General features: G+C 36.8%; 1 protein-coding gene and 3 long non-coding RNA genes across 4 annotated transcripts; 2 read left to right on the top strand and 2 right to left on the bottom strand.

The window, feature by feature from the left end:
* Nucleotides 1–467: 467 nt before the first annotated feature.
* Nucleotides 468–1,053, bottom strand: LOC103445895 (uncharacterized). The gene is made up of 3 exons (XR_530826.4): nucleotides 1,003–1,053; nucleotides 802–903; nucleotides 468–590 (listed from the first exon to the last, which is right to left on the bottom strand). It is a non-coding gene; the product is annotated as an uncharacterized lncRNA (long non-coding RNA).
* A 2,056-nt stretch (nucleotides 1,054–3,109) lies between these two features.
* LOC139188354 (uncharacterized) lies at nucleotides 3,110–5,139 on the bottom strand. The gene is made up of 3 exons (XR_011571736.1): nucleotides 4,893–5,139; nucleotides 4,702–4,744; nucleotides 3,110–3,451 (listed from the first exon to the last, which is right to left on the bottom strand). It is a non-coding gene; the product is annotated as an uncharacterized lncRNA (long non-coding RNA).
* Nucleotides 5,140–6,214: 1,075 nt separating this feature from the next.
* LOC103445894 (uncharacterized) lies at nucleotides 6,215–7,139 on the top strand. The gene is made up of 2 exons (XR_530825.4): nucleotides 6,215–6,359; nucleotides 6,674–7,139. It is a non-coding gene; the product is annotated as an uncharacterized lncRNA (long non-coding RNA).
* A 9,457-nt stretch (nucleotides 7,140–16,596) lies between these two features.
* LOC103445917 (MDIS1-interacting receptor like kinase 2-like) lies at nucleotides 16,597–20,008 on the top strand. Its single transcript, XM_008384969.4, has 2 exons — nucleotides 16,597–19,362; nucleotides 19,458–20,008. The coding sequence occupies exons 1-2, from the start codon at nucleotides 16,653–16,655 to the stop codon at nucleotides 19,805–19,807; spliced, it is 3,060 nt and encodes a 1,019-aa protein (XP_008383191.1). The 5' UTR covers nucleotides 16,597–16,652; the 3' UTR covers nucleotides 19,808–20,008.
* Nucleotides 20,009–21,416: the final 1,408 nt, after the last annotated feature.

A 21,416-nucleotide genomic window follows, 5' to 3' on the forward strand; every position in this document is an offset into this window, starting at 1 on the left:
CTCGGGATGAATAAATATTCACCAACAAGCTATTGGTTCGAAGTATGCACGAGTTCCCCAAAGGCCTGCTCTAAATACCACTGTTTTCTCCTTTTGGTAGTAGTTTGGAGTCGAAATGATAGTAGGATGATATTAATATGCATCAAGCAAGTGTTACCATGAAACCTTTCCAACAGTTATAGAATAATATAACTGACTATACCCTCCACCCGATATAACATTGCAATTGCATATCCAATTACACAACAGAAATTTAAAAATTATGGTTTAGACATTGTATGCATATAAACTATACCATTCCTTTCTTTCTATTAAAGAAAACCCATTTCCTTGCCATAGCATAAAACAACTTAGTCATGGGATTGTTTTTTCTAAAGCAACAGTTACAAAGGACCTTCTCAAATATGCACACGACATTCATTGCAAAATTAAAATTGGTCCCAAACAAAAGATAAGAGAACTCACATATCTGATCTGCAACCCAACTGCTTCTGTGGCAGGATAACCTACACTGAGTGAGATTCATTGGTGTTTGGAATTGGGTGGCTCATGATGGCAATAACTCTTGCAACCTTACCAACCTTCCTAACCTGTCAAAATGCAATAACTTTTCAGTAAGTGTTGGGGAATAAGCATTTTTCTTCACCCTTCAAGCAAGATACAGAAGAACAGAGAAGATATTGTGTCCCTTGCAGACCTATAAATAAAAACAACCATATGCATACTTGTAAGGCATAAGATGAACATAAAACTAATATTAACGTCCCACCACCTTTAAATACTTTACTCAGAAAGGTTTACCTTGTTAGGCAAGTAAGAAGGATCACATACAACTTTTTTGCACTTAGCAGTTTCCCCTTCAGATGTGACACCGATAACTTTCCCTTCCTCGTTGAACTCTACCTAGCATCATGCATCAAACTCAGTGTCTAGACAGGAATTAAACACAAACTAATGCAAAATGAAAGAGTGTTAAACCCAAGAAAACAGTGTAAGGATTACCTTGCACTCAGGCTTATTCAACATATAAGTCCCACCATAAACTGTACTCAGGCTTATTCAACATCTATGAACCCCGACTAGTATTTACCTTCATTCTTTTCATAGTATCTAGAGCAGGCTCATTCAGGTAGCAATCATCCCTATGAAGTGCCAAAGCATGCCTAATGAAGTCAACATTGTTGTCATCAAGACCATATTTTCTGTCAAAACATCAACCATACAAAAATATAAATAAATGTTCTTGGATTGTTACTTTATCAAAATAAGACCAACTTTCTTTTCTACAAGGAACCCTATACAATAGAAAACATAGACAAAGCATTGGTACCAATGAGATTGTAAAGACACAAGTTATGATTCTTCTTAGAATGATTATAGAGTTCATTTGCAAAAAAGGTTATTGCCCTAGCACTTACGCGATCAAATCTCTAGTGGTCACTCTTGTTAAGTTCATTCCCTCATGTGTTTTAGGATCAGTTTCACTATAATCTTGAACATATAGAATGAACTTGCGTGCAATGAGCTTTTCAATCAGACCCATGAGTGGAGATTTAAGGGCCTCCATGTAGTTACTGGAACCTTGTGAACCTGTTGCAACAAGTGAGATCCCACCCATAAGGTTTAAGATGAAATTTATACAGGACAATGTGTGAGTGTAGTTACTAAATGCAACTCAACTCATTTCTCAAACCCGATACCAAAATCCAAAAACTCTAGTCCAACATGATACCAAAATCTATTGAAACTAGACCTAAATTACAAATTTAACTTTGCATCCTCCCTTACAACAGCAATTTCATGATGATTATCATCATTTTGGGACTGAAATGGCATAAAATGTGAAAACCCCAAATTCTAATCTCAATTTGACCCTAAAAATTAAAACCTTAATTTTTTTAATTTGTTCAAGTGCAGAGGTTTATTATTGAAAATTTCTCAAACCCAAAGCACCTAACTCAAATAAAGCCCAGTAATACCACGATCTACAAAACAAATTGAAGAAATAATGTCGGATTCGAAGTTTACCAGACAAGAGGAGCATATGAGGGCCAGCAGGATGCAGTTGAGGGTGAGCAGGACGCAGAGATGAGGATGAGGAGGACGACGATGAGGGAGCAGGGTGAGGATCAAATTGCAGGAGAAGGGAGATGACGGGATTAGAGGGCAGCTTAGCAGTCCTCTCCGAATCGGGGGGTCTCGCTAAGACCTGTTAGCGAGGGACTCAATCAAGGCGAGTCCCTACTAGTCCCACTAAACTTAGTCCAGGTAGGGAACAAACACAAGACTAGACTAAAACTTAGTCCAATCTAGTTTAATGAGGGCTAGTGATGCCAAACAAACACACCCTTAGAGTCCATGTCCTTTTTCTAGCAGACATAATTAACCATAAAGTATTAGTTGAGAGCGAGGTTGGAAAACAAGGCCAAGGATTTTAGGAGTCGCGAGCAACATTGGTTGTCATATATGGGAAAGGATCCATGCTGGATCTTTTCCTAGGAATCCTAAGGATCCCGTGATCTCATCCGTTTATCGTATATCGTGTGGTCAGAAATCGTTTCAAAATTTTAAATTTTAAATTAAATATGAATAGTACCTAACGAAAACTAACTACACGATATAAGATGAACGAGTGAGATCACGGGATCCCTAGGATAGCTAGGAAAGAGATCCAGCAAGGATCCTTTTCCGTCATATATGACGGTGAACTTGGTTCGCTCAATTTTTAGAGAGAAAAAGGAATGGATGAGAAGATTGGGTAGCCTCTTCATTAGCCGGAGAGAGTGTTATGGTAATTTTATACACACCATAAAATCTTTGATGGTAATTTTTTGCAATCCCAGGGCATGGTTCTCAATTCCATTTTGCCTCTCCATCAATTCTTCCTTAAGCAACCATTTTTGAGAACCAAATGAGAATTCCTCTACAAAAATGTTGGAAAATATCAAAAATTACTTCTTTTTTTTGCAAAATAAAAATTAATACACATTGATAAATAAAATAAAATAATTACAAAGTACACTTGATTTACAGATTCTTAGAAATTTATTTTACAGTGGATTTCCAGGTAAAATTAAGAATATGCAGAAATGTATGCATTACACCAGAATAGAGTACTTTGATACTTTGATTCTTGAAGGTGTTAAATGACAAATAGCAAGTATGTTGTGTTAGCTAAATTAAGTAACTGTTTTCTGATGTGATAAAAACAAGAGGAAAGCATTATGGCAAAAGCATGTTTTTTGATGGGCTTCATAATGCTTAGAGATTCCAGTTCTGTGCGAGAAAACTTTTCAAAGTTAATAATCAACTGATGAACTTGCTGCTCCTTAGTTTTGACTTGCGCCTCATAAATCAAATTTTGTGTTTTACATCCTCCGCAGTAAGAAGCATAATCACAAGGAGTGTCCACAAAGTCCCAAGGAGGAGAAATTGTCTCCACCTTTGTCACCTGCACTTTTTACCCAAGAAAAATATATTGTTATTGTCTTGAAAAGTTCTTGAAATGGACATGAGATAACTTTCATCACATGCACTAGACTATGAATTGTGTAAGGGCAATCACATAAAATTCAAAACCAATATAGGTAGCATGTAATTTCTCAAGTTGTATATAGTAGAACCAGCATTCTTGTGTATCATGCAGGTTTTACAACCACCACTCCGCTAAAACTTAAGTAGAGACTTTAAGTACAGCAGTATTCCTCCTACCATGCTAGGGACAACTGCCACAGTCTCCAGCATCATTGCACGACACCCATACCATCTCTGAAACATATATACCAGTGAACAACAACTGGGAACATATTGGAATGAAAAGAATAAGCTTCAACCAAAATCTTATGATCAATAAAGATGCTGCAATCACAAAACACTAACTTAGGAAGCTTCTACACAGATTGCAGTTCCTCATAATGAAGAGGCATGTAATTACAAATTCGTCTAAAAATGCACACCCATAACCAAACATAAATTGACATGCATTGATCAATAAAAAAGTGGCTTAATCATTTTTCTTGAAAGGTTTTGGGGTACTGCTAAAATGTGGATTACTGGGAATATGTTCATAGCAAAGTTACACTTAAGTTTGAAATCGAGGAAGTACACTGAAAGTGGAAACAACATTAAAAACTTAAAACAAACTCAGAATCTCACACAGTCATTTATCCATTTCACTAATCAAGAGCACAAAAGATACTTTCCCTTATCCAGATTTTCTTCAGCTAATATACTCACATAGTGGAAAGATGAATGTAAAAGTCACAATAAAATATATCCCAAAATTCCAGAAGAACTCAGAAATCAAAGCTTAAAAATGCAAAAGCATCAGAATGATTTAAAATCGGTTTATAATAACATATAAACCGACTTCTTGATGAACTAAAAGATTTCCTTGTTTTACAATTACATCGCATAAGAAAACGCAAAATGTATAATCATATATATAAAATAAAACATATAACCTTATTTCCTTGGACAGAGAAAAGCTATAAACTACAAAAATGACTTAATTCTAAATACTTCAATCTAAATTTTGAACCCGACACAAAAAAATAGTATGAGATTGGCACTATGATCTAGCTAAAACAATCAACTAGCAAACAACATTGATCTGAACCCTTAATTCACGATCCGAAGCTATATTTCTTGATTGCTTAATTAGCTATACACATTTGAATTAAACTAGATTCAAAAGCGTACCACGCCAACATCGTTGTAGAATTGTAGTCCATGATCAGAAGATCTGCAACAGAAGCCAAAACACATCGTTTTAAGTGCAAATTACGTGCAATCGAGAGAGCGACAAAACAGTAGAAAGATTGTAGAGGAGAGAGAGAGAGAGAGAGAGAGAGAGAGAGAGAGAGAGAGAGAGAATGAGAACGATTGCGTACCTATGACGTTTTTTTGCTGATGTCGGTGAAAAGTCTAGTCCCTTCTCATCTTTACAGAAGGGAAAGAGAGTCAGAAATATAGAGAGAGAGAGAGAGAGAGAGAGAGAGAGAGAGAGAGAGAGAGAGAGAGAGAGAGAGACATCGTTTTGCATGTAAGAGATCGCCTTTTGATAGAGATGGAGATGGATCAAAATTAAGTTTGGGGTCAGATCGTATCTATAGATTTTGCATAGTGATAGGCATGGAGTTGAGATCTGAAACTAGAAATAAAAAAAGGAAGGTTTCAAATGTTAGGAAGAAATGGGGGAGGATAGAGAATAGTAGGGAGATCTGTAAGTGAAATTAAACGAAAAAAGGCTTGCCGTCAGGGGCAAAACCAGAAATTAATGATTAGGCCATTTTAAATTTACCGTTTTAATGTTAGGTTTTGTTCTAACTATTAAATAAAGTTATTACTTGGTTTTTGGTTAAAATTCAAAGTTTTTAAGCCATTTTCATTAGTTTTCCTATTATTTATAAGAGAGAAGTGCGACTCGAAATTAGTATGTGACATTAATCTTTGAACCTTCTAGGTAGGGAGAATTTTTTTTTCAAATTTTTAGTATTCAAGCAGGTACTCCACATATTATAAAATAAGTAGAAAGACAAAAAAATATGTTAATTTTCTCCAACATATAATATGACATGTAAAATGCTGCTCAAGTACTCTATACTTTAAAAATAAGTAGAAAATCCTCATGTATAGAGTGAGCACTGAGGAGCATGCATTAGCATGAGTCAGTCGGGGCGTTGGAAGATTCAAACTATGACATTGACGGGCTCCTTAATTCTGGTCCAATCAGACTGTATTTTATTTTCTTCCATGCTTAATTACATATTATATTTTCCGATCAAAAAAATCAGGCATTGACATTTGACATTGAAAACTTTAGATATTGAAAACCTCCAACATAATAACAAGAAATTTCGTTTGCCCTAATTTCATCAAAACGTGATTTTGACAGTTCCATTATCACCAAATTATTGCAAGTCATTTGGACATAAGAGAAATGCTAAAAAAACTCTTTATGACTTCTCTGTCATTTCATGTTTTTTGAACAGCGATTTATAATATTAAAAGAAGAATTAACGTGAGATGATATAAAATTTATAAAGTGTTTCACTTTAAAAGAGTCTTTTTAGCATTTTACTTTGACATAAAGTTGGATGACTTAATGGGCATGCAAACGTAGAAACCTTGACCTAGCACTAACATTTGGTCAGATAAAACGCGTTTTGGTGCAGGTCGCATTTATATTATATATATATCGCGTTGTGGTGTAGGTCGCATTTAGCTTACTAGCTTGGCTAGGGGAATGAAGGAGCCAAACTTTATACCTCTACTAATGAAAATGGTTCCCTTCCTTGTATTGCTATTGTTATCATCAAAATTAGTTGTTGCCGATGTTTCAGAAGATCCAATACACGGTTACCCTCCCTCTCTCTTATCTCTCATATTATATCTCATATGCATTAAATTATTGTTTTGGCCGTTTGATATCTATTTTATTTTTAATTTCAAAAGAACAAAATACTGAAAGTTTTTTTTTATATTATATATATATATATATATATGCTTTGATTTCGGTTTCAATTTTCAAAATTTTTTAACACTTATCAAACAAGTTTCACAAAAATAAAACTGAAAAACTAAAAATTTAAAATTTAAATGGTTGTTGAATGAGCCCTTAACAAACATCTAGTCATCTGTAACGATGAAAAGTTTCTTTTTGCTATTGCAGAGAATGCAGCACGGAAGATGATCATCAGTAGGTCGCATCCGCAAATGGATATGATTTTGGCAGGGAAAGATCCAATAGACGTACCAATAGGTTCTAAACCACCGGGATCGGGATAATAGCTATAAATTATATGTGTCGCTGTTGCATTGGTTCAAAGTGCCACGTCGACAAGCTTGTGAGAAGGATGGTTAGGCGAATATCTCCAAGCAAGCCTGTCAGAAGAATGATTAGTATCTTTGTTTGTACTAAATTTTTCTACATGTTTGTAATAAAACACTTATAAATAAGTATGAACAAGACTTGACTGCTCAATTTTCAGCGGCCACTCCTGCTTATACCCAATCTCGGATGGATACGTATTCAAGTTTTGATTTTTTTAATCAAAATTTGGACACTTGTCCACACATGATTGGGTATAAGTAGAAATGACTGCTGAATTGTTCAGTAGCCAAGTTAATTCCAATAAGTATTTACAAGCAAAACTGCTTTTTACAGAGAAAGTCTCAAACAAATCCTTAATGCTTAGTTGAAAAGTTGAAAAACGAATGAATGGACGAAAAAGTTAAATCCAAAATAACTGTTGTTACCTACTATATAATCTTTTGTGGAAAAAAGGGATGCTAAAAAAAGTTACGCAAAAATGTTGTTCTTATTAACAATGTTAGGCATGGTTTTAAAATGCGCTAGGCGAGCAGTGGGAATGGATCTAGCGCCTAGGCGTTTTTATAGTTTTAATGAGATTTGTGGAGTGCTAATAATAGTTCTTTAAATTTATTATGTAATTGTTTGGGCCCAAAATAATATTATTGGGCTGAGCGTAGGTTTATGTTCTATCAAAAGCTTTTCCAAAAATAATATGGGCCGTCCAGTGGTCATAAGCCACCTAGTCAGGTCGGTCGAGTCCTATTGCAAGAAGGTTTAGACTGGATAAGAGCGAATGGGTCGAGTCCTAGTATGATAAGGAGTCTTAATGGAATAAGGATGCTGAGATTTGAGAAGTGAATGCTGCCAGATAAAGAGTTTGGTTCAAAGTCCTAATAAAGGTAGGATTGGCTGAGACGTGGTTAGATTAGGATAAAGAATCCTAATCCGAGTATAGTCTTGGTTCGGCCATGATAAGGTTGGCTGCTATAAATAAGGAAGAGGTGTATCATTCTAAGTCCCTCCAATTCAACACACAAATTGCCCTGCGCAAACCCTCACTCTACTCGAAACCTCTCAAACATCTTGAGATTTTTATTTTCTTTTTCGCCAACACATCTTTAGTTTGGATAAACAGCACTGTGAAGACAACCGGTGAACACCTTCAGTTTGGATAAACAACACTGTTGCCGTAGAATCAGCCGACCACAGAGCACCTTAAGTTTGGATAAACATCACTGCGTCGAGGCCTACTGGTTATCTATCCAAGTCTCGGTGAAGAAGGATTTTCGAGTTCTTGTTGGTAGAGGTCATCTCATTAGCCTTCTTGGCAAAGTGAGGTGTTACAAGTTACCAGGCTCGGCACATTGAACGCTGAGTTGTTTTATGTTTAGATACTCGCAAGTGGGATTTAAAGTTCGGCATTCTGACGGCCGAACTATATTTACGATTAAGACGTACATTTGTTTTGAGTACTTGTGCCCAGTGTTCTAAAAAGCGGCCTAGGCGGCGTTCTGACAACCGAACTATATTTACGATTAAGATGTACATTTGTTTTGAGTACTTGTGCCCAGTATTCTAAAAAGCGGCCTAGGCGGCGCCTAGGCGCTGAGCGTAGGTGTGCTGATCCGATTAGGTCCAAATCGTTAAGAAAAATCGGGGAGCTATTAGGTGTCCACCTAGGCGCTCTTAGGCGGCCTGGGCGGTCTAGGCGGAGTGAAATGTTTCCTGGCTTCGGACTCTCCGCTCTGCCAAAGCAGCTCCGGAACGACGGGCTTCTGCACACCCAGTGTGGAACTCCTGCTTATGTGGCGCTGGAGGTGCTGAGGAAGAAGGGGTACGACATATTTAAGGCGGATATTTGGTCGTGCGAAGTTGTGCTGTTTGTTTTGCTGGCTGGATTTCTACCGTTCCAGGTCGAGAATCTAATGAACTTGTACATGAAGGTTTTCAAGGCGGAGTTTGAATGTCCGCCATGGTTTTAGACGAAGGCGAAGCGGTTGATCTCGAAAATGTTGGTTACTATGCAAAACAGAAGAAGAGGAAACCAAAAAAAAAAAAAGGAAGAATTTACAGAAGGAAAACGGAAAAAAAAAAAAAAAGGAAGACAAACTGAAGAAGAGGAAACAGAAAGAAAACGAAGACAATGAGGAAAAGGAAAGAATAAAAAAGAAGAAAAGTTTTCCGGTTTTGTCAAAATGGTTTGGGAGTCTCTAGGCTGATTTGAGTGATGGGGACTATGGGTGGAGGGGAGGGGTCACACCACCACACACGTGGTGCTTTATTTAATGGGGAAGAAAGGATGCATGCACCTCTTCATAATTGTTTTTTCATGATTTCCTGACCTCAAGCTCAACTTTCAATTGATATATAGGTTTCTGATCAGTTTTGGGTGAGATTTTTACTTTTTATGTTTCAAAAATAAGATATAATCATTTAAAATATCTTAAGTTATATAGCATATATGTTTAATGTGTTTTTAAATTTTGAACACTTGTTAGATACTTTTTTTGTATTTTATCATTCTTTTATTATCTTATTCATGGATTTCATACAAATATAATTTTTTATGTGTACTTATTTAGAAGATATACAAGAAATTTACCTAAATTCGCCTAGGCCACCTAGGCGCCCGCCTAGATCCCGCCTTACCGCCTAGGCGCTAGAAACCAGCCGACCGCCCGACTAGCGCCTAGCGTTTTTTAGAACCTTGCTTGTGCCCATATAGTTTGGTGTCGATTTGGTGTGCTTATACTCTTACGAATATAATCACTATGACCGAATCCGACGCCGACGATTTGTGAACTTCGCAGAACTAGCAGCTTTGTCTTCAGGCTCTAGAACCCGAAAATCGAGACGTGTTCCTTCCTTGGCCACAATCGCAAGATTAAGAAGTCAGCAGCTCGCCCAACACCACGCAACACATTCTACTCCCGGCTGAGCTCGGTCGACGAGTTAGCACGCCCCGCACACAACCGAATGACGTAGTTAGCTTATTAGTTACTCGGTCTACGTGTCACATAAGCTTGGTAGCTTTTAGGGTCAACAGTAACATAAATAAATGTTTATTTATACTTAAAAAAATACATAATTGTGCTAAGATACATAAATTACAAAATAGAATGAGATATAGATTAAAATGTATTAGAAAACATGGAAACAAGCATATAGTGACTGTTTATCCAAGTATTCAATAAATCTCTTATAATTTATTAAAAAAATAAATACAAAATGAAAGTTATCTATTTTTTGTCTAGGTAGGCTAGGCGGGCGCCTAGACAAGTCTAGGGGCCCTTTCTTAATTTTCAAACTCTTAGGAATGAATGTTTATTTATACTTAAAAAAAATACATAATTGTGCTAAGATACATAAATTACAAAATAGAATGAGATATAGATTAAAATGTATTAAAAAACATAGAAACAAGCATATAATGACGGTTCATCCAAATATTCAATAAATCTCTTATAATTTATTAAAAAAATAAATACAAAATGAAAGTTATCTATTTTTTGTCTAGGTAGGCTAGGCGGACGCCTAGACAAGTCTAGGGGCCCTTTCTTAATTTTCAAACTCTTAGGAATTAATTGGGGCGGTGGCCTCCTAGTGGAGATTTTTAGGATGGTGATGTTAGGCATTCTGTAGCTGAATTTCGTGAGGCTTTTCATGTGCAAGTGTTTAGTAAGTTCATAGAATAAAGAAAAACACTTTAAACTCAAATGTAGTATACATTTACAAGAAGGGAGAGAGATCGCAGAGTAAAAAGAGAGATACGGCCTTGAGGAATTTACATTAGGAAAGATCTTCAAGTAATACAAACATTAATAAAAAAGATCTTTTAGATCTCATAAGATTTCTACATAATCTTTACTTAGGATTTACACAATTACATTCTTAATTAAATTAGAACTACAACAAACTTTACCAAATAAAATATCTATATTTTAGAAAGAAAAAACATACAATTACAAGCCTTAAAATTGTCGGAGTTTTAATACTACATTGATATAAAAACGAAAAAGATAAAGGAGAAAAGGCAACTTTGTATTTAGTACGTACGCAAAGATGAGGAAAGCAACACGAAGTACATGAACACAAATAGCCTTAACGTATCCATTGGTGGCTAAAATATGTTCGATCAATATCTTTTTTTTTTCTCTTCAAGTTTCATGTGTGACTGAAATTTGCATATGGTTCAATATCTTAGTGAGTAGGGTGTTGTGTTTCTACATATGTGTCCAAATTCGAAACTGCCCCTCCTTAAATTTATTGTAATAGTTTCGAAACGTCTCTCTTTCCATAATAATAATAAAAAATATTTTTAAAAAACATGTGTTAGTAAAATTCTTTTGTTCAATTAATTAACAACTATATCTCTATATAATGAAAATGACTTAATACGTTGACTATTTTGCTTTGACACCATAAAAAAAAAATTAATTTCATAATAAAATTAATTAATAATATGTTGTAGGCGGAATTTGACTTGCAAAATAATAAAATTCCAGTTGTACATTATTCTTCAGATCCTCATGGAGCATGCATGCATTAGTCAGTTGGGTTTGGAAGATTCAAAGTATGACAGACTCTTATTTTCTGGTCCAATCTAACTTTGTCTTCCATGTTGAATTATACATATCTGGCATGTCTCCCCCGCTACAATCTGGGCATGAGTCATTGAGAAAGTGATTACTTAATTTCATAAATTCGCGACTTTGACATTTTTATTTTCATCACGACTAACAATAGTATATAAAAATATTGCGTGTTAAAGAAACAGATGAGTCCCTTTTATGTATGTGTCTAGATTTCTCGTATAAGTTTCTTAAACAATAGTGTTGATATAGACTTTATGATTTGGTGATACTATTTGGACGCACAAAATTAACTGTAATCAAAGAGTATGTCAACAAAGGATAATATGTACACAACAAAACAAAATCCTAAACCCTAAAACCTAAACTAAAAAACCTAAGCCTTTATGTAACAAAACATTTTTAGGTTCGTTGGACAAGATTTCACACCCTACGTGCCATTTTTCCCTTGACGCCAAAAGTTTGCCCAGCGAAAGCTGACTTGCCCAACTAAATGACTCTGTCGCGCACATCAGGGGTGGATTCGGTTTCATTCGGTTCGATTTTTTGCCAAAACAGAAACTGAACCAAAATTTCGGCTCGGTTCAGTTCGGTTCAATTTTCTTTTGATTTTTTTTCAGTTAGGTTTTGTTCGGTTCAGTTTCGATTTTTTATTTTATATTTATAAAACTTGATCTTTTTTTTTAAATATGGAATTTAGAAAAGAGGCTTGCATTAGTTGACTAATAATAAGAAAGTGGGGAAAGTGGAAAGTGGGAAGGTAGTTGTATATATACAAGATCATATAAACCAATCCTATTATATCAACAACCTCAATTGCAAAGAAAAATGATCACCATATCCATTAAAAAAGCAGACAAATAGAAAAACTCTTTCAAGTTCCAAAGCCTTCCAAAACTTTCCTCTATAACCAATAAAATATACTCCCTAATTGAACCAAGTATAACAACAACAACAATAATAACAAAACATTTTCCCACTAAGTAGAGTCGGCTATATGAATCCTAGAACATCATTGCGTTCGGTTCTGTGTCACGTCTTCCGTTAGGTCCAAGTACTTTAAGTCTTTTCTTAGAGTCTCTTCCAAAGTCTTCCTAGGTCTTCTTCTACCCCTTCAACCCTAAACCACTTTCCCCGTAATCGCATCTTCTAACCAGAGTGTCAGTAGGCCTTCGTTTCACATGTCCATACCATCGTAACCGATTTTCTCTCATATTTCCTTCAATTTCGGCTACTCCTACTTTACCTCGGATATCCTCATTCCTAATCTTATCATTTCTCGTGTGCCCACACATCCAACAAAGCATTCTCATCTCCACCACATCCATTCCTAATTGAACCAAGTATGCTCCTTGAAAAAGACATAGGTTAGTTTCAAACTTGGAAACAAAGTTTCACAAAAGAAACATCATAGACATACATTCATAAAGTGTAAATGGATTTGGTTCGGTTCAGTTTTCAAACCTCCAAAGCCGAAACTGAAACCGAACCAATAAGCTTCGGTTCGATTTTTTCATTTTCGGTTCAATTTTTTATTTTTTAGTTTCAGTTTAGTGTTCGGTCCCTTTTTTCGGTTTTTTTTATTTTTTGAACCCACCCCTAGCGCACAGCCTCTGACAAAACCCTAATCGATGACCATTTTTGCCCAACCAATTGAAACATGCGTCGGGTAAAATTACAGAGGTACATCAGTAATGTTACAATAATACATATATGACTTTTGTTCGGTACAACCACTCTACTGTCCACTTTGTGAAGTCTAGACTTTTAGGTTTGGCTTTCCTTGTTAAATATTATATTTTTGTAACCACATGCTCAATTTAGTTTTAGACTACATTCTCTGATTATGGGATGCTGCTACTGGGATTAAACGTTCAAGGATGTGGCTCACATCACTTCAAAAGGTTTGGTCATGTATGTGCATTTCACGTCTATATTCTTGGTGCATTATAGTGTTGTTGTCTAGTCAGAACTGCTCGCTGATTTCCAGCTGGCTAGGCATGCAAATTAAGAGCTGCCCACATGGGCTTCCTGATAGCTTTCTGCTAATAGTCAGATCTCAGCCTTTAATCTTTTATGATCAGTTTGTAGTACAACAAGTGTCCTTAGTTGGTGAGAAAAACAAACTGATACTTTTGGGGTTAAGATCCCTAGCTAAGGTTCTTTCCATTTTGGGGTTTTCAGATTATATTGTCTAGAGAGAGAAGTTAGAGAGAGATAGAGCATTTATGCTTCCACCTTCTTCCTCCTCCTCATTTATGAAACCCTAGTTGCAAAACCAAGTTTGTGCATTAAACAACCAATCATTGTATATTAGGGTTGCATTGTTTTAAGGTTTTGCATTAAGTTCTTGGTTTGGTTTGTAAACTTTAAATCTGTTTTTAAATCCCTTAATTATCACTTTCACATTATCCCTTTTAGCCTTTTAGGGGTGGAGGTAGTTTCACAGGATACAAGGTGGGATGGGAGACAAAATCAGGACATGGATTAGGCGTTGGACGGTGGCCGACCTTGGGCAGCCCTTAGGTGGCCTAGGCGGGCGACTGAGTGGCCTAGGCGGGCGACTGAGTGGCCTAGGCGGTCCAAGAATTTCAGTTTTGTTTTGTTTTCAAGAATGCAGATCAGCTGCATTCTTACCTTTCTGAGTTTCTGGTTTTCTGTTTGGCGAAGAGGAAAAGATGAAGATGATGAGAAATGACTTTCTCTCTCTTCCTTTCACACCACGTGACCACTCTCATACTTTTCTTATGGCTTTTAGCCAAAATGATCATTGAGATTTGCATAACTCATCACTTTAGTCTCTGAGATTTGAAATCAATAGAAGTGGTCCCTGAGATTGTACACCATCAATTATTTTGATCATTTCGTAAAACATTATGTTGAATAAAAATCAAAATGACAAAATACCCTCAATTTAATAAACAATAGGCCAAAACAATAGGCCAAAATAAAAATTCTATTGATTTCAAATCTCAGGGACCAAAGTGAAGAGTTATGCAAATTTCAGGGACCATTTTGGCTAAAAAGCCTTTTCTTATTTAATTTTTTTCTTAGTTTCTCTCCAATCAAGTTTAGATAGCTAGCATCAAGTTGCTTGCTTTATTGATTTTTCTCATTAAAAAATGATAGGGTGTCAGGCTGAAAATGTGTTAACTATTAGAGTAAATTGTAGCAATGATCATTCAACTAAAAATCCATTAACATTGGTCCCTTAACTCATCAAAACGTGCATCTTTAGTCCCTCAACTAAAAATCTATTATCAATGGTCCCTCAACTTTAATCCAACTGGAAAGATGGTCCCTCAACTTTAACCTAATTCGAGAAATGGTCCATCAACTTTAACCCAATTGTAGCAATGATCATTCCAACATAACTCATTTTAACAAAATTTTGACGAAGTTGACGAAAATGACCATAGCTACACATTTTGATATGTTGAGGTACCAATGGTAATGAATTTTTAGTTAAGGGACAATATCTCTAATTTGATAAAAGTTGAGGGACCATTGCTACAATTTACTCTAACTATTAAGTATTGGTGTAGAGTCCCATCTTTATGCGTCCTAGTGTGCCACTTTGCTTTCTACATTCACATATTTGACACCTTTATTTCTCTTTAAATTCATCAGAAATTAATATGATCTCTAAAAAATATTTTGTAAATGATCACAGACTTGTAATAATTTGAAGTTTTATTTTATACAATCAAATTCATCAAAATACGAAAGATATATGATAAATTTACCTAAATCTGCCTAGTCCGCCAGGCTCCCGCTTAGCTGCTTAGGCGCTAGACCCCAGCCCATCGCCCGATTAGCACATAGCATCTTTTAAAACCTTGATTAACAATGAACACCGTGATGGGGCATAAATTATCTTGAAGAGAAAGAACCAAGTTGTTGACATGACTGTAGTTTCAAAATTGTTTATTTTAAAATTGAGTTTGCATACCAATCTTTACTGAATTAATTATTGCAATTATTTTTTTATATTCGAAGTGATTAATTATGCCATCGACACCAAATATTCCATTATCAGGAATCAGATCCCCTCCTGATCATAGGGTGGGGATCCTCCTGACCGGGCCATCTGGGCCATTGAAATTTGATCCAACGGCTAACAATAATTATAACTTTTAGAAGGCCCCTTGTTTGTAGCTGTTGGATCAAATTTCAATGGTCCAGATGAGCCGGTAAGGAGGATCTCCACGCTATGCTCAGGAGGGGATCCGGTTCCCCATTATCAATCTGGGAAATTATCAATATACCTTACCAATCGCTTTCAATACCTACCTAACATGATTAAATATACCATTCATACCAAATACTCCATTATCAATTTGGGAAATTGTCAATATACCTTACGGATTGCTTTCAATACCTAGCTAAACTTCAAATTTGTTTGACAATATGAATAAATGTTCACACTGCAATTTTCAATATTCTATTTTAAAGATAAGAGACAAAGACTTCAACACAAAGTGTAAGAAAATTCAAATCATCTCGAGTAATGTTATTCATACTATATTTTTATACCATATTTCTATATCATCTTAGCAGACATCTGATGTGGACAGCCACATCATTTGAAAAATTTGTAAAACCCAAGAAAAGGAAGGAGAAAGACTCCTCATATACCACAATCATCATTTAATTAACTAGTTTTTCTTAATTATTAGTTTATTAAATAATGAACTAAATTAAAAAATCTGATTAATTCAAATGATGTGGTTGTCCACATCAAATGTCACCTAAAGTGGTATGAAAATGTGATACAAAAATATAGTATGAATAACATTACTTAATCTTCTTAGACAAATACCATCTCATATATTAATTAAGAAAGAATATTCAAAGGTTTCTAGATTGTCGTGCTCGTTGACAATTGATTAAGGGACTTTTTTTTTTCTACATACTTTTTAAATTTGCCCGGTGGTAGTTTTTATCTTAAATTTTGATATAAATTTACAAAAAAAAAAAGTTTTCAAACTTCACAAGAAGTCCAAGGTTTCTCCCATTTTCTTTAAGTTTAATAGCAAAATCTTAAACAGGTCAAAAATCTAGTGCTGGTTGTTTAGAATCCATCTACTGAGGCACAGGTAGCATCTAAGCAAGGAACGGGCCCGCCTGCAAAGTCAGAGTTTAAGTGGGAAAACAAAAACAAATAGAGGATATGCAAATTAATAATGCATCTCACTATAAGTAAAGTCCTGAGTTGCTTAAAAAAAGTACACACAGAAACCATGGTGAGATTTTCAACTTATTGTGATAAAGTATGCTTTCTAGCTTGCCTTATCTTGTATCTTCAGCTAGCTTCATCACCAAAAAGTGCTTTTGCTTCTGCCAATTCCACTGAAGCAGAAGCACTCCTCAAATGGAAAGCTAGCTTTCAAAACCAAACCCAAAACAACCTGACCTCATGGATTAAGGCAAATGAAGCCCCATGCAATACTTGGGTTGGTGTTTCATGCAACTCTGCTGGAAGTGTCAACAGATTAAACCTCACCAATTCTGGTATACAAGGTACTCTACTTCAATTTCCATTCATGTCTTTGCCTAATCTTGCATATGTTGACCTCAGCTTGAATGAACTTTTTGATCAAATCCCACCTGAGATCAGTTCCCTCACCAAACTCATCTATTTCGATATATCCTACAATCAAATGTCTGGAAAAATCCCACCCGAAATCGGTCTTTTAACAAATCTTCAGGTTCTTCACCTAAATGCAAATAAGTTCAACGGCTCAATTCCTCAAGAAATAGGCCAACTTAAATTCGTCTATGAGCTAGCTCTAAACTTCAACAATTTAGAGGGTTCAATTCCAGCTTCTGTCGGTAATTTGAGCCAATTGACTTCTTTGATTCTCTTCGGAAACCAACTTTCGGGTCCTATCCCTCCCGAAATAGGAAACCTTTCGAAGTTGGTTGAACTTTACTTGTTTGACAACTATTTATCAGGCCCAATCCCTCTGAGTTTCGGAAACTTGAAAAATCTAACCACGATGATGTTGTACAACAATACCCTTTCTGGCTCTATCCCAACTTCTTTGTGCAATTTGACAAACCTTGTTTATCTCTCTCTCTACGATAATAAACTTTCCGGCACTATTCCTCAAGAGATTGGAAGCTTGAAATTTCTTGTGTCTCTAGAGCTGACCAACAATCAGCTCAACGGAACCGTTCCCTCTTCGTTTGGCAACTTGAGCAGCCTAGAAAACCTATACCTCCGCGGTAACCAATTATCTGGATCAATCCCCCAAGAGATGGAGAATCTAATCAAGTTGACTATACTTGACTTGGCTACTAACCGATTTTCTGGTTATTTGCCTCGAGATATATGTAGAGGTGGATTGCTACAAAGGTTTAGTGCAGAAAACAACGAATTTTCAGGTCCAATCCCGAAAAGCTTGAAAGGTTGCAAGAGCTTAGTCAGAGTCCGTCTTGAAGGGAACCAGTTTACAAGCAATATATCTGAAGACTTTGGTGTCTATCCGAATCTTCAGTTTGTAGACCTAAGCGACAACAACATGTATGGTGAAATCTCAGACATCTGGGGACAGTGTCCAAACTTAACAACTCTAATATTTGCGGGGAACAACCTTACTGGTAGCATACCATCTGAGATTGCCAATGCAACAAACCTTCAAGAACTCGATTTTTCTTCGAATCATCTGGTTGGGGTGGTTCCCAAGGATTTGGGGAGATTGGCTTCGATGGTGAACCTAAAACTGAATGGCAATGAACTTTTGGGTTCTATACCCTCTGAATTTGGAGCATTCACTGAACTCGAATATCTTGACGTGTCAACCAACATGCTGAACGGCTCAATTCCAAGCACTTTTGGCGAATTGGTCAGTTTAAACTACTTGAATTTGAGCAACAACAATTTCAGTCAAGAAATTCCATTTCAGTTGGGGCAGTTATTTCACCTGTCACAATTAGATTTAAGTCATAACTCACTTGAAGGTAAGATACCATCAGAAATGAGCAATATGCAGAGCTTGGAGCGACTGAATCTTTCCCACAATAATCTTTCCGGTCTCATTCCAGCAACGTTTGATGGAATGCGCGGCTTGCTGTACGTGGACGTATCCTACAATCACTTGCAGGGTCCCATCCCCAACAACAAGGCATTTCAAGATGCCCACAGCTTTGAAGGGAATGTAGGTTTGTGTGGAAATGTTGTAGGACTACAATCCTGCAATAAGCACGTCTCAAAAAGAAAAAACAACAGAAAACTCGTGTTTGCAATTGTTTTCCCTATCTTGGGAGTAGTTTTACTTGCTTTCCTTGCAATTGTCTTCATTAAAACAAGAAGAAAGAAAGAGCCAGAAACAGACAAGAGCGATATCCATGATGAAGAAGAAGTTTTTTCAATCTCTCTTTTTGATGGAAAAAAATTGTATTCGGAGATCATAAGAGCAACCGATGGTTTTAACTCCATATATTGTATTGGGAAGGGAGGATCTGGAAGTGTCTACAAGGCAAAGCTACCATCAGGCAGCATAGTTGCAGTGAAGAAACTCCATCAAAAACTTGGCAGGGAGGAGACATCACAGAAGGAGTTCCACAATGAAATAAGTGCACTAATCAATATACGACATCGAAATATTGTGAAACTTTGTGGTTTCTGCTCAAATTCACAGCACTCCTTTCTGGTCTATGAGTATCTTGACAAGGGTAGTCTGGCTTCAATCTTGAGCAAAGAAGACGAAGCAAAAAAATTGGATTGGAGTAGAAGGGTGAGAATTGTAAAAGGCGTAGCTCATGCACTGTCTTACATGCATCATGATTGCGTGCCACCAATTGTACACCGGGACATATCAAGCAGCAACATTTTGCTGGATTACGACTACGAGCCTTGTGTTTCGGACTTCGGCACTGCTAAGCTTTTGAATCCAGACTCATCGAATTGGAGCTCTCTTGCAGGCACATACGGATATGTAGCACCAGGTAAAGTAAAACAGTTAAAAAAATATAATGTTTTCTAAATTTGTGATATCAAGTTAACATATACTAATGGCTTGCTCTTCCTTAATTTTATGCAGAGTTGGCCTACACAATGAAGGTAACTGAGAAATGTGACGTTTATAGCTTCGGAGTGCTGGCACTGGAAGTGATCATGGGAAAGCGACTAGGCGATTTAATCTCGTCCTTTTCGTCTCCATCCGCGTGTGAAAACAAATTGCTGAAGGATGTATTGGACCAACGGCTTCCACCTCCTACACCTGAAGTTGAAGATGAACTGACAACCATTGCAAGTGTAGCAATCGCATGCAGGCATTCGCAACCGCAATCTAGGCCAACAATGCACATGGTTTCTCAGTTGTTATCATTACAAAATGCAACTTCCACTGGAGGACCAGGCATCACACTTGAACAACTCATTAAGATTTGAATTGCGTTTGACATTGTTTGAGTTGGCACGAAAGTCGGATGGTCTTGTTTAATTATATCAATACATCTATATTGTTATTCCTACTTAGTAAAATAAGGTTTGTTTGTTGTTGTTGTTGCTGTAATATATGTATGTTGTTCTTCAGACAAGATTAAGTACAATCTTCAACTAATTACAAATATTTTTTTATTGCAGAATCAACTGGATTGAGTTGACTATAATTTATTTTTTGTAGTTGAGTTAACTATTACTTGATTGAAGCCACATGGTACTATGTTATAATTGCAGGTAAATTAACAAGAAGAGGAGTGCTAGTTGGACTCGCTCCTAAAACCTCGTTTGGTAACTTGGATTGTACTAATTATTAAATTAGTGAGACGTTTGGTGCTTTATCAGACTAAAAACTGACCATTTAATATTGTGTTTGATATAAGAGATTATTCGAATTGTTATTATTTTATGTGAATGATTACAAAAATTGTGGATGTAGAATTTGGTAATTAAAAGTCCTCATGTCTTATGGTAATATGATCTTTTGAATCGTAAAGTGTTGGCTTCATGCAACGGTCTGTGAGTGGTGACGTGTTCCAATCATGCACACTCTTGCCTTAGGGTTGTATAAGAACCAACTTTCACCATTTGAGAAAGTATGAATGAAATCAAAATGTTATAGCCTTTATCTTTTCCCTTTTCTCTTTCGAATTGCTTCTCTACTGTTTGGCACCTATCATCTGCTATCAAGATCCAGGTGTTGTCTTCCATGGGCAAGAGCAAAGCTTTTGTCGTTGTTGCCGACGTCACGGAAGCCGATCTCGAACTGGAGTATCAGCAACACCAAATCCTTGAGCAACTCAATGGGTTTCATGACTCGATGTTGATGTTGGCCACTCGCCAAGAGACCTTCTAGTCTTACTTGATGAACATTTCAGCTTGCTTGGCTAATATCAGCCTTGTTCAGTCCCATTTGATGGAGGAGCTCTGGTCATCCCACCAACCACCGCCGCCTACCCAGGTCTCCCTGATCCCATCGGTTCTCTCCACATCCTGATTGGCTCGGCATCCACCCCACAGCCCCACCCACCCGCTGCTGTCTCTCCACCTACATGGGGTTCTCAATACTCCAAATCCCCCCACATCCCTTACACCCTGTCACAAGTGATCGGATATCCGTTGGCATCTCCTTAGTTTTCCACGTCCACTTCCACTCTTCGTCACCCCCCTCCCACACTATTTCCCACCCACCAACAACACCCCATCCTGTCTGGCGCCCCGTCCCACTCCACTGGTACCAAATTCATGAAAATCGAGCTTTCCTGGTTCTCCAGCGATGACCCATTCAGCTGGTTAGCTTTAGCGGAAGAGTATTTGGACTACCATGGTGTCAACACCCCCAACAGGGTCACGGTGGCGGGCCTCCATTTCACTGGTGATGTGGCTTTGTGGTTTAAGTGGTACAAATTGCATATTGGATCCAATTTATGGGCCACCTTCACCGAATGTCTCTTACAACGCTTTGGGCCGGGTGACCAATTAGACTTCAATATGTCCTTCTCTCATGTATCCCAAAAAGGACCTCTCGAGGCCTATGTCAATGATTTCATTCGTTTGT

The sequence above is a fragment of the Malus domestica genome, chromosome 10 (genome assembly GCF_042453785.1).
Source record: "Malus domestica chromosome 10, GDT2T_hap1".
NCBI lineage: Eukaryota > Viridiplantae > Streptophyta > Magnoliopsida > Rosales > Rosaceae > Malus > Malus domestica.

Bases quoted from the DNA above. Each gene is read 5' to 3' on its own strand.
- LOC103445917 (XM_008384969.4), top strand. From the start codon at position 16,653: ATGGTGAGATTTTCAACTTATTGTGATAAAGTATGCTTTCTAGCTTGC. The intron at 19,363-19,457 runs GTAAAGTAAAAC...AATTTTATGCAG, and splicing joins ATACGGATATGTAGCACCAG to AGTTGGCCTACACAATGAAG.